Below are 12,642 nucleotides of genomic sequence, written 5' to 3'. Positions count from 1 at the left end.
TATTGGCGTTCCTTTAGCTAACTTCCAGTCATTGGGTACCGAAGCCGATTTAAAGGACAGGTTACAAACCTTAGTTAATAGTTCCGCAACTTCACATTTGAGTTCTTTCAGAACTCTTGGGTGAATGCCATCTGGTCCCGGTGACTTGTTAATGTTGAGTTTATCAATTAATTCCAAAACCTCCTCTAGTGACACTTCAATCTGTGACAGTTCCTCAGATTTGTCACCTACAAAAGCCAGCTCAGGTTTGGGAATCTCCCTAACATCCTCAGCCGTGAAGACTGAAGCAAAGAATCCATTTAGTTTCTCCGCAATGACTTTATCGTCTTTAAGTGCTCCTTTTGTATTTTGATCATCAAGGGGCCCCACTGGTTGTTCATCAGGCTTCCTGCTTCTGATGTACTTAAAACATGTCAGTTCAGAGTATAGCCTATTAGAGTGCAGTCACATCATGTCTGCAAACCCTAATTATTCAGATCTGCATGTGGGAATTATTATTTACAGTGAACACTCATCAGGTATAATTTCCCTCACTTTCTGTATATGCCCAAACACCAAAATGGGTGCCAGGTCACCCCAAGCTGATCTATGTAAGGTCTTGGAAAAATTTTTGAAGGAGAAAGTAGTTAAGGACATTGAGGTCAGTGGTAATTGGGACAAAATACAACATGGTTTTACAAAAGGTAGATTGTGCCAAACCAACCTGATCTCCTTCTTTGAGAAGGTAACAGATTTTTTAGACAAAGGAAATGCAGTGGATCTAATTTACCTCAATTTCAGTAAGGCATTTGATACGGTTCCACATGGGGAATTATCAGGGCCGGCTCTACAGTTTTCGCAGCTCCAAGCAGCGCACCGAATTGCCGCCGCAGATGGCGGGGGCAGTCCATGTGCCCTTAGGGCAGCAGGCGCGTTTCCGCGGCGGCGGCAATTCAGCGGCAGCTTCTATGTTTAGCTGAAGCCGCTGCGGACAGGGCCAGTTCCAGACCCCAGCACGCCAAACGCATGCTTGGGGCAGCATGCCGCAGGGGGCGCTCTGCCTGTCGCCGGGAGGGCGGCAGTCGGCTCCGGTGGACCTCCCACAGGCGTGCCTGCGGAGGGTCCGGTGGTCCCATGGCTCCGGTGGACCTCCCGCAGGCATGCCTGCGGATGTTCCACTGGAGCTGCGGGACCAGCGGACCCTCCGCAGGCACGTCTGCAGGAGGTCCACCGGAGCCGCGGGACCGGTGACCGCCAGAGCGCCCCCTGCAGCATGCTGCTGTGCTTGGGGCGGCGAAATTGCTAGAGCCGCCACTGGCTGCGGACAGCTTAAACATAGAAGCTGCTGCCGATTTGCCGCCACCGTGGAAACGCGCCTGCTGCCCTAAGGGCACATAGACTGCCCCCGCTGTCTGCGGTGGCAATTCGGCATGCTTCTTGGGGGCAAAACAACAGGGACTGCCGCCCCTTGCAGAATGCCGCCCCAAGCACCAGCTTGGAATGCTGGTCCCTGAAGCCGGCCCTGGGAATTATTAGTTAAATTGGAAAAGATGAGGATCAATATGAAAATTGAAAGGTGGATAAGGAACTGGTTAAAGGGGAGACTACAACGGGTCATACTGAAAGGTGAACTGTCAGGCTGGAAGGAGGTTACTAGTGGAGTTCCTCAGGGATCTGTTTTGGGGCCAATCTTATTTAATGTTTTTATTACTGACTTTGGCACAAAAAGTGGGAATGTGCTAATAAAGTTTGCGGATGACATAAAGCTGGGAGGTATTGCTAACACAGAGAAGGACCGGGATATCATACAGGAAGATCTGGATGACCTTGTAAACTGGAGTAATAGTAATAGGATGAAATTTTTATAGTGAAAAGTGCAAGGTCATGCATTTAGGGATTAATAACAAGAATTTTGGTTATAAATTGGGAACACATCAGCTGGAAGTAACAGAGGAGGAGAAGGACCTCGGAGTATTGGTTGATCACAGGATGACTATGAGCCGCCAATGTGAAATGGCCATTAAAAAAAGCTAATGCGGTTTTAGGATGCATCAGGCGAGGTATTTCCAGCAAATATAAGGAGGTGTTAGTACCGTTATACAAGGCACTGGTGAGACCTCATCTGGAATACTGTGTGCAGTTCTGGTCTCCCATGTTTAAGGAGGATGAATTCAAACTGGAACAGGTATAGAGAAGGGCTACTAGGATGATCCGAGGAATGGAAAACCTATCTTATGAAAGGAGACTCAAAGAGCTTGGCTTGTTTAGCCTAACCAAAAGAAGGTTGATGGGGGATATGATTGCTCTTTATAAATATATTAGAGGGATAAATATTAGGGAAGGAGAGGAATTATTTAAGCTTAGTATCAATGTGGACACAAGAACAAATGGATATAAACTGGACACTAGGAAGTTTAGACTTGAAATTAGATGAAGGTTTCTAACCATTAGAGGAGTGAAGTTCTGGAACAGCCTTCCAAGGGGAGTAGTGGGGGCAAAAGACATATCTGGCTTCAAGACTAAGCTTGATAAGTTTATGGAGGGGATGGTATGATGGGATAGCCTCATTTTGGCAATTAATTTGGCAATTGGTCTTTGATTATCAGCAGGTAAGTGTGCCCAGTGGTCTGTGATTGGATGTTAGATGGGTTGGAATCTGAGTTACTAAAGAGAATTCTTTCCTGGCTGGTGAGTCTTGCCCACATGCTCAGGGTTTAACTGATCGCCATATTTGGGGTCGGGAAGGAATTTTCCTCCAGGGCAGATTGGCAGAGGCCCTGGAGGTTTTTCGCCTTCCTCTGCAGCATGGGGCACAGGTCCCTTGCGGGAGGATTCTCTGCAGCTTGAGGTCTTCAAACCACAATTTGAGGACTTCAGTAACTCAGACATAGGTTAGGGGTTTGTTACCTGGGTGGGTGGGTGAGATTCTGTGGCCTGCATTGTGCAGGAGGTCAGACTAGACGATCATAATGATCCCTTCTGACCTTAAAGTCTATGAGTCTATGTGAAAAGGGTCCCAATCCTTCATGGAAAAGAGAAAGTGGTCTGATGTCTCCCCAGCACCTCCCACACCCAATACCACAGAGGGTTCTCCAGAGGAGTCAGGGATCTATTTGTGGAAAAGACAGGGACACTACTCTAATCACTCACACCCCATCCTAGCAATCACCAGGGAATCCAGTGAAAAGTGAATCAATTCTGGGCCTGTATTAACTGTTAGGTAAAAACAATCTCTGTGCTGTCTTTGACGTAGGTTCCAGGGCAGCAGTGAGTGGAGCCATTACTGGCAGAACAGCTCTGTTGCAGAATACCTGAGCCAGTGCAGAGTCACAGGGTTTTGCACACACAGCCCTGAACTCCAGCCAATCCCCAAATATCTTTGTTATTTATTATGTGTTACCATAGTGCCTAGGAGCCCTAGTCATCCACCAGGATCCCATTGTGCTAGGAGCTGTACAAACACAGAACAAAAAGACCATCCCTGCCCCAAAGAGCTTATAATCTATGTATAAGAAAAGACAATGGCTGGATACGGACAAATGAGGGAATACAAGGAAACAAGAAACAATATTAGCATGGTAGGCAGTGGACAGGGACCAAACCCCCTATCCATTCTTCAGATGGTAAATCCCATCCTAATAATGGAATTACCTCGAGGTTCTGTTTCCCCTATTGATGTGGGGAAAATAAATGAAAAACACTTTTGGAAATTACTGCACCTGTGTAAAGCCCCAGTGTGTCAATGGGTAAATAATCTCTTCTCAATTAACAATCTACAATAGTTGAGAGGTGGCTTTGTTTTTGGCATTGATTTGATTTAGAAATTGTTTATTCACCCACTCAGGTTCTTGTTTTTTACTCTAATATAAAATTTGATAGTGGAAAATAACCACTTACAGAGCACCCTAGAAAACATAACTGACTGCATGATATCAGCCATGTAATTACCACTTCCAGGATAGGTACAGTGGATTACTTTCACTACATCACATTTGTGGTGTTAATTTCATATGCAATACATAAGAAGATCAGAAACTCCCATTGCATCCAAATGACTGTATGTAAATAGTAGGAGGTACTAAAGCCAAGAACACATTAACTACAGGACAATGTTTAGAAGAATACAGAATTGTGTTTACTTTGTTACAACAGTGATTTCAAGTCTAGTGGGTTGTTTTTACCATCTACTTCCTCTCTGGACATGTCTTCACTAGAAAATTGTATCATGTTTGAATACCATTGTGAAGAATTGAGTTAGCTAACATGATGCTGGCGCGTGTTGACAAGGTCAAATTATATTAATCCTCACATCAGATAATTATGATCAAACCCTATTGGGATTATAGTTTAATCATATTTAGGTGACATAATGTTGAACTTGATTTGGTCTGCATTGATGACAAACCATCGTGTAAGTGAATTCAGTTTTTGATAGTTTTGTCTGAACACAGTACAATTTGTAATGAACAGCCCTTGCTGCATCAGAAAATTTGAACTGGTTAAAAATGTTGATGAGCTGATTTTGGGGGTAGGGAGAATGCAAAGGGATAACGATTGGACTGATAGGTCTTCGAATTGCTTTGAAAAACTTACAGCTTCCAAAGTTTTAAAGAACAGTGTGATAATCTACTGTAGTGACATGATTTTAATTGTTCCAACTGAGTGTTAAAAAAATTTCTACAATAAACTTGACACACGTTTTTCATTTTAATAATTTTACTCAGAACTTAGATCAATGGACTCTCAGGCAATCTTGGTTGGAGCTCCAGCTAATGATCAAACAGTGCATGAAGGAGCCTGTAAGTATTTGGTTCTTTTAATGTACTTATAAAATATTTAATTTAATAAAGTATGTAACATTTGAACCTAGCCCATGAGCAAACATACCATGAATATGCTAGTTTACTTATGTTTCACTGTAGGGTTCTGGGTCTGTGGCTGAAATGAACAGCTTGTTGGATAATATTGCAAAGGCGACAATAGAGGTGTTTCAGCAATCCGCTGATCTAAACAATAACTCTTCTAACTCTGGTATAGGCCTCTTCAATCCAAACTCTGTTGGAAATGCTGACACAAGTAATACAAGACAGAATGGTAAAAAGACATTCCTAAGGTATTTTTGTGTAGCACCATTTTAATTATTTTAACTGACATAATGGTTGTTAATGCATAGAATGAAAAGAAAATTTTTGAAAATTATAAAGGCTTTTTGCACTTGAAATGGGAATGTTCAGGAAATGTTACCTGAAGGTTACTGTTTTTTTTTTACTTTTGTTCAACAGTAAACATTGGTGTTATCCCTGAATTTTTGGAATGTAGCATTTGTGGCTCCTCAGCAAATGCTAACTATCCAGAAAAACTATATCATCTGTCTCATTGCATTGGTTACAGTGACTGAGAATGATGTGAAGAGTAGATTGAGATTTTGGATGAAATAAGTTTGTGATTCTGCTTTTAGCTCTTCTGAACGTCGAGGCGTATGGTTGGTGGCTCCCTTGATTGCAAAACTGCCTACCTCAGTTCAGGGTAGGGTCCTGAAAGCAGCTGGAGAAGAGCTGGAGAAAGGTCAGCATTTGGGATCATCCTCAAAGAAGGAGAGAGATAGACAAAAGCAAAAAAGGTATAACCTTTGGAAATGTTTGTATGCGATTTCAGAAGGCATGTTGAAAGCAGAGGTGTGTTGGGGAGGCTGTCTTTTTGCTGTTGCAAATCTCATCGGTCACCTGAAATTTGTTAATTTCTGTTTGGAATATATCTTAATATATAGCCCATTGGACTGGGTCTTGACGTTCTTACTCTGACACAGTACCTATACCCTTTAGTGGTAGTTTTATTGCAGCTGTGTCTTCACTCGGGGAAAATGTTATATTTTTCATTCATGTTAACTAACCTTGGTTAAAATCCCTGAACAATTTACCAGGACCCACTAGCATGGATTAAAACTACAACTGCCTTGTCTTCACTAGGATTTTAACACGGGGTAGTTAGCTTTAGTTAAAATATACCTGTTAAAATCCTAGTGAGGACAAGGCCGGTGTAATTTTAATCCATTTTAGCGGAATGAGATAAACTTTCAGGAGGAGTCTGGGGTTTATCTTGCCCAGCTAAAATGGATTAAAACTACACCTGCTGCATGTTCATGAGAATTTTAACATGGGTTAGTTAACATGGATTAAAAATGGCTCATGTTTTCTAGAGTAAGGCTTGAGTGTCTCCTGCAAGGTGCTGTGCCTCTTCATCTCCTATTGACTGAACCAGGAGTTGAGGGGTTCAGCACCGCAGATGTAGGTTCCAAGTAAAGACTTCTGGATTTGTCCCTTTATGCTTGGATTGGCCCACTTTATACACTGTCTGCTTTACACTTTAATTTCTGGTTTGTGAGGCTGTAATTTATTAAAACAGAAACCAAGATAGATCTGAGCAGCATTCTCGTTTAGGGGGAAATTATAGGGAAGGAAGGGAATGGAGACGGGAAGTATCAAAATAACCTTACTAATTGAATCTTATGTGTTTTGTCTCTTTTAAAGCATGTCTCTTTTGAGTCAGCAACCTTTCCTTTCTTTGGTACTTACTTGCCTTAAGGGACAGGATGAGCAACGGGAAGGGCTTCTAACATCACTGCAAAATCAAGTTAATCAGGTAAAACAAACACACATTACTGAGCACCCTCCATTTGATATTTGTGCCATCAGTTTTGTGTGTATCGGCTCATGCAAACCTGGGAAAGTTCTAAAGGTTTAACACACTGATTTTCAGAAATGAATCATCAAATTAAGGAAGAATCAAAGATGAAGAGAACTTTAGTTTATCCGCTCATAAGAATGAGTAAATGTTCCTTTAATAGCAATTTAAAAATATTTTTTCCCTTTGCACTGACCAATAACTTTCTTAAAGTGTTTCTAAAAATAATAGAACAAAAATCCAGGGTCTGATTTCAGACCTTTTCTGAGAAGCAATGGTAGATTGTTTTCATGACAGGGAAATCCCTCCCAGTCCTTCATGTCTCCTGAGATTATAATATAAAACTTAGATTTTTCTGGAAAAACTGTCTCTTTCTTGAGTAAATGCATAATTAGAAATAGATAAATTATTACCAAAAAAATTAGTATCCCCAAATTTTTTTAAAAATTATTTTTATAGGTTCTCATCTAAATCCATCTAAGCTCTGACTTACACTCTCTTCCGTGCAATCCTGTCTTTGTTGATCTGTGGTGTCCATTAGGACAGAATGGAGGAGCAGCAGCAGCTGTCTGAGTTCCATGTGTCTAGCCCATGGTGCTATGATGTTTGGGGGAAATTATTCTTTTAACAGAGTGGATGACAAAACTGCTGATTTTCTCTTTGAAGGAAGAGTAGTAAGATATAGCCTCATGGTCGAAGCTAACAAATAAGTATCACATCTGTTCCAGCTCTTTGTAGATATAAACATTAAATGGGGGGGGGGGCGGGAATTATCAAGCCCAAGTTCAATAAAGGCATGAAGATTAAAAGTGAGAAAATTCTTCCATAGTTCTTTGTAAATAAGAACGTATCAAAAAGTGATGGGTAGAAATATTTAACAGTTAAATGGGGAAAACCTACTTTTATTCAAATGGCTGTTGTTCTTAGATCCTAAGTAACTGGAGGGAAGAACGATACCAGGATGATGTTAAAGCTAGGCAGATGATGCATGAAGCCTTACAACTACGTCTTAATTTGGTAAGAAAGATGCATGAATATATTTCCCTTCATATTTATAGTATCGAAATTTGAAAATAGCCATTGACAGAAATTAGTTTGCAGTTGATGGTAAGACGCTAGAGAGATGCAGAGTAACGAAGTCTGACTGCCTGTCTATTGGGTTTTGTACTGCTGCCCATCACCATGGTATCTTAGCACCTTCTACATAAAATCAAATAGCAATAGCAAAGTCCCTAGCAGATTCAACTTTTTCCCCCTTTCTCTTGTCCTTTCTTCCCTCTTTTCCTTGTTTCTCTTCCCTGCAATATCATTGGAGAATGTCACAAATGTGCTACCTTTTTATAGTCCTTACCTATTTGGTCACTATATCTTGATATAAAACAGACATTTTTTTTTTGAAACATGCACTTGTCACAAGCTCAGAAAATCTCAACCATAATTAGAATATTCAGCCACATGTGGCAGCTGCATGTCTAAATTTCAAAGTCAGCATTTACAGTTCTACCTAGACCACCAACTGCTATGTAAAAGTTAATGAGAGGTGGCCTAAGAGCATTTTCTTTATTTTAATGTAACTCCAAATAAATGCTGAGCACAGCAGAATAGCCAGTGCTTAGAAGCAGCATGTAAATACAAAATGGGGAAGCCCCAAAATAAAACAGAACAACTGGGTATAATCAGGCAGCACGTTTTAGCCAAGAAAGAAGGTGCAATGCTGTGCACCTCTACAACCTACAGGTCCAGTCCTTCTCCTATTTAAGTCAATGTCACAAGTAATGTGGACTTCAGTGGGTGCATGATTGGGACTTAAGACTGTTACTCCACAAATAATAAGAACATTCCTTGTACAGAAAAGCCAGTGTGGAAGCAGTGATTTTTAAAGCTTTAGACTTTACTGAGTAAGACTGAATTGTGTCTATAGTGAGAGAAGCAACAAATAAAGATTTAATTATTAAGTATCTTCCTAGTATGTGGCTTCAGACCAGAAGTTAGCAACAATCCTCCCTCCACTCTAATCTTGATGAGGAGGTTGATTGACAGGGCATTGGCCATGGAGTCCCAGCTCTTCAGCAACTGGGATGTGAGGGACATGTGCTTCCCATGGAAAAGACATCAGACTAGTTTCAGCCATTCCAATCTAGCTATGAGCCAGTGTCATCGATCAAACATGTGCTCAGTAATATCCTTCAGATCTTTCAACAGCAGCAACATTAACTATTTTTAGTCTAATTTTGGACAAAGAAAAGTGATACCCTTTAAGGATATGATTCAACACCATTTGAAATCAGTGAGAATCTTTCCATTGACCTCAGTGGGTGTGTTGGATCGATCGTTAAATTTGTTAAGACTGATGTGGCTGATCTTTCATTTTTCAGCACTTTTGTGCAGTGTTGTGTTGAGGCAGGGAGAATCAAGTCTTTTTGCCAAAGAATTTATCAAGTTAATATATACATTATTCAGTAGAGAAAAAAGCCATCATCTGTATTGTAACTAAGAAATATTCAAAGATATACATGTATGTATTTGAGTTCTCTGTGTTCTGTTGTTTTGCCTGTAGGTGGGTGGAATGTTTGACACTGTGCAGAGAAGCACGCAGTGGACTACAGACTGGGCACTTCTGCTGCTTCAGATTATTACTTCAGGAACTGTCGATATGCAAACCAACAAGTATGTTACTCTTATTATAATTCAATAATTCATTAATATCTATAATGCTTTCAATGAAAATCCAGATAGTCAGTCATATTGAGGTGTTTGTTGTAGTTACAGCCCTGATTTGGGGCAGCACTCCTAGGAAGGATAGCTCTTAAGCAAGAATTTAAAATAAAGTACTTCCTTAAATACTGTTCTGAATAGGGATGTATTTAAGCATGTGCTTAAGTGCTTTTCTGAATCAGGTCCTATTTTTTCTAATGACCATTTATGCCAGCAATTTATGTGATGTTACAATCTACAGTGGCTCTCGATTTGCAAATATTTGTGTGCACATATTTGAACATGCACCTGCATGTGTACAGGGGTTGTACAAGCTCCCTGGAGTTCATGTGTATGCACAATATGCTTGAAAAATCTGGTCCCATATGCCTAAATAAGTATCCGAAGTCTTTGCCATAATCTATTTCCAAGATGTATTGACAATCATGTTACTATAAACATAATAGAATTTTAAATGTTGAGTTAACAAGATGTGTCAGTATTGCTCTTCAAGATGCAACATAATACTTGTCTCTTTACCACTTAGTGAATTATTCACAACTGTGCTTGATATGCTGGGTGTTCTCATCAATGGAACTTTAGCCTCTGACCTATCAAATGCATCCCAAGGGGGGTCTGAAGAGAACAAAAGGGCATACATGAATTTAGTGAAAAAGTTGAAAGTAAGTTTTGGACCTCTGATTTTTAACTGCACTCCTGTTAAATCACATGTTAGGCTCATCTTTTAATCTTATCAGTTTTGTTGTCAGGGCGGTTGAAAGGAAAAGAGATTTCAGCAACAAGTGCCCTAGCAATACCTGAAGGAGTATCATCATACTGTTAGCCATGTTTAAGACTTTTAAATCAGCATTTCACTTAAATCCTGTTTATATCTTCAGTGTTCTGTTCAAATAAAAAGGAAGTGCACAAGGCAATTTATAGGTGCAACAAAGGCCAAGCTAAAACATTTGATTATATTTAGTAAAAGTACAAGGAAGTGATTCATCTGGGAACTTGCTGTCTTCAAATTGTGAAAGCATTGTAACATTTTAACTTCTCTTTTTTGTTAGAAAGAGCTAGGAGACAAGTGTTCAGAAAGTATTGACAAAGTTCGCCAGTTGCTACCTTTGCCAAAACAGACGTGTGACATTATCACCTGTGAGCCAATGGGATCTTTGATTGACACCAAAGGAAACAAAATTGCAGGATTTGACTCCATAGATAAGAAACAGGCAAGAGTAAATGTTTACCTTAACATCTCAGTTTTATTATGACTTTCTCATGCATATGAAAGTCAAATAAACAGTTTGATATAATTTTTTAGTGTCTGACTGTATCTGAAACTTATGGAAGTACTGTACTTCTGTTTCAATGTACCTTCCTTAAAAAAACACAACAGCTGGTCTTTCTATGCATAGTCACTCTAAAAATGGTCATAATGTTTCCAAGTTGAGAGGAGAAATGGATGTTCTTGGTAGATGGAGAATTCTCAACCTCATGGGAAAAATACCTTTTAGAATGGTTTTAACCATAGTACACAAATGCAGGTAATTCACATTATTTTGTTAAGATATCATTTTAAGAATGCTGGTGTACTTTTGTATTTCAAAACAGGGTCTTCAGGTATCAACAAAACAGAAAGTGTCCTCTTGGGATTTATTTGAGGGTCATAAAAATCCTGCCCCACTCTCCTGGGCTTGGTTTGGTACAGTTCGTGTTGATAGGAAAGTGATAAAGTATGAGGAGCAGCAGCATCTTCTCCTATACCACACACATCCCAAGCCCAAGCCACGGAGCTACTACCTCGAGCCCTTATCACTTCCTCCAGAGGAGGAGGAAGAAGAGCCTACTACACCCATTTCTCAGGAACCAGAAAGGAAGTCAGCAGAGCTGTCAGATCAGGGAAAGCCTACCACAGACGAAGAGAAGAAAACAAAAGGCAGGAAAAGAAAGATAAAATCAACCTCAAGAGCAGATGTAAGTGACTAAATCTACAGCATTAAACAAGTAACCAGGTAAAAGCTTTTTGCTGCAATGTGTGATTGTCTTCACTACCTACAGAAGTTGCTCAGCAACTTGCAAGATCAAGTGCTAAGAAGAGAGTAAATGGTAAAAAAAATTAAGCAATAAGACAAAATGTTACCAAACAAGCCTGCCTAAAGGATTGATTTATAGGAATGCACTGTAAATTAATAATACTTGAAAATTATTATGAAATCTACTGAAACATAGTACAGTAGCACCTCAGTTATGGGTACCTCAGGAATGGAGGTTGTTCATAACTCTGAAATGTTCATAACCCCGAATAAGACTTACGGACTTCCACCATAGGGTGGGTTGGGGCTGCAGCTGCAGGGTAGGGGAGGTCAGGGCTCTGGGCTGGGTGCGGGAGGTGTCGGGGTTTCTGACACTCAGGATGGCGGGGCTCTGGGCAGGAGGCTCAGGGCTTCTGGAATGCGGGAGCACCAGGGCTCAGGGCTTTAGATCTGGGGGGAACGCTGGGGCGTGGGGCTTCAGCCCTGCAGCTCCACTCCGGGTTTTAGCTCATGGGGAGTAGCCTCCGTTCCTGGCTTCCACCCCAAGGTGGGGGTGGGGGAGCGGTTGCCAAGGCTCAGGGCTCCCCACTGTTCTGCTCTCAGTTTCAGCTAAAACTGGCACTCCCCCCGTAGCTAGATCCCTGAGCCCCCGGCATCCTCCGCAGGGCTGAAGCCAAGATCAGAGCCTCAGGGCTGGAGCCCTGGGCCCCAGCACTCCCAGGGGTCAGAAGCCATTTGGAGCCTGACCTCCCCCTTGTCCCCCGTGGCTGAAGCCCTGAGCCCCTGAGGCAGTACAGTATTTTCGGGGCGGAGGGTGAGGGGGGTTGTTGTCTTGTTTTGTCTCTGCTGCGGCCTGGTTGATTACTTCTGGGTCCACATGGTGTCCGGTTGACCGGTAAGTATGTAACTCTGATGTTTGTATCTTTGAGGTTCTACTGTAGATTGGATCTGAATTATTCAGGCATACCCACACATGGTTGTTATTTTTTCCCTTGCTTCATTAGAGAAGCACCTGAGTTATATTTTGGATACATTTCTAAACTTCCCAGTATCAGTGTGTGTTTGGAACTTGGGCTTTGGTTGAGGCCTAGTTCGTATTAAAGGGACATGGACAACTTGAAATAGGTCACTAGAATCTAATAAATGGACGCCATTTTAACTTTCCATGCAGTTTGTTGCAATTTGTTACCAAATTTTCCTGTTTTATGTTGTGTTTTGTGTATGTGGTTAGAGGGTGTTGCTGTGTAGACTC

The 12,642-nt window shown here is 41.2% G+C and overlaps 1 protein-coding gene across 12 annotated transcripts in view; it reads left to right on the top strand.

Moving 5' to 3' along the window:
* Window positions 1–12,642, top strand: part of MED12L (mediator complex subunit 12L) — a 330,165-nt gene that overhangs the window by 272,255 nt on the left and 45,268 nt on the right. For all 12 annotated transcript variants that reach the window (XM_039487294.1, XM_039487298.1, XM_039487297.1 and 9 more), the window contains 9 exons: window positions 4,704–4,778; window positions 4,902–5,092; window positions 5,438–5,599; window positions 6,507–6,618; window positions 7,588–7,677; window positions 9,218–9,327; window positions 9,902–10,037; window positions 10,425–10,586; window positions 10,969–11,331. In XM_039487294.1, the coding sequence (XP_039343228.1) occupies window positions 4,704–4,778; window positions 4,902–5,092; window positions 5,438–5,599; window positions 6,507–6,618; window positions 7,588–7,677; window positions 9,218–9,327; window positions 9,902–10,037; window positions 10,425–10,586; window positions 10,969–11,331 (1,401 nt within the window). The remainder of the gene's footprint in view (window positions 1–4,703; window positions 4,779–4,901; window positions 5,093–5,437; window positions 5,600–6,506; window positions 6,619–7,587; window positions 7,678–9,217; window positions 9,328–9,901; window positions 10,038–10,424; window positions 10,587–10,968; window positions 11,332–12,642) is intronic.

The sequence above is a fragment of the Mauremys reevesii genome, linkage group 9 (genome assembly GCF_016161935.1).
Source record: "Mauremys reevesii isolate NIE-2019 linkage group 9, ASM1616193v1, whole genome shotgun sequence".
Lineage (NCBI taxonomy): Eukaryota > Metazoa > Chordata > Testudines > Geoemydidae > Mauremys > Mauremys reevesii.
The sequence above is the reverse complement of the archived record's forward strand: the minus strand, read 5'-3'. Positions and strand labels throughout refer to the sequence as shown.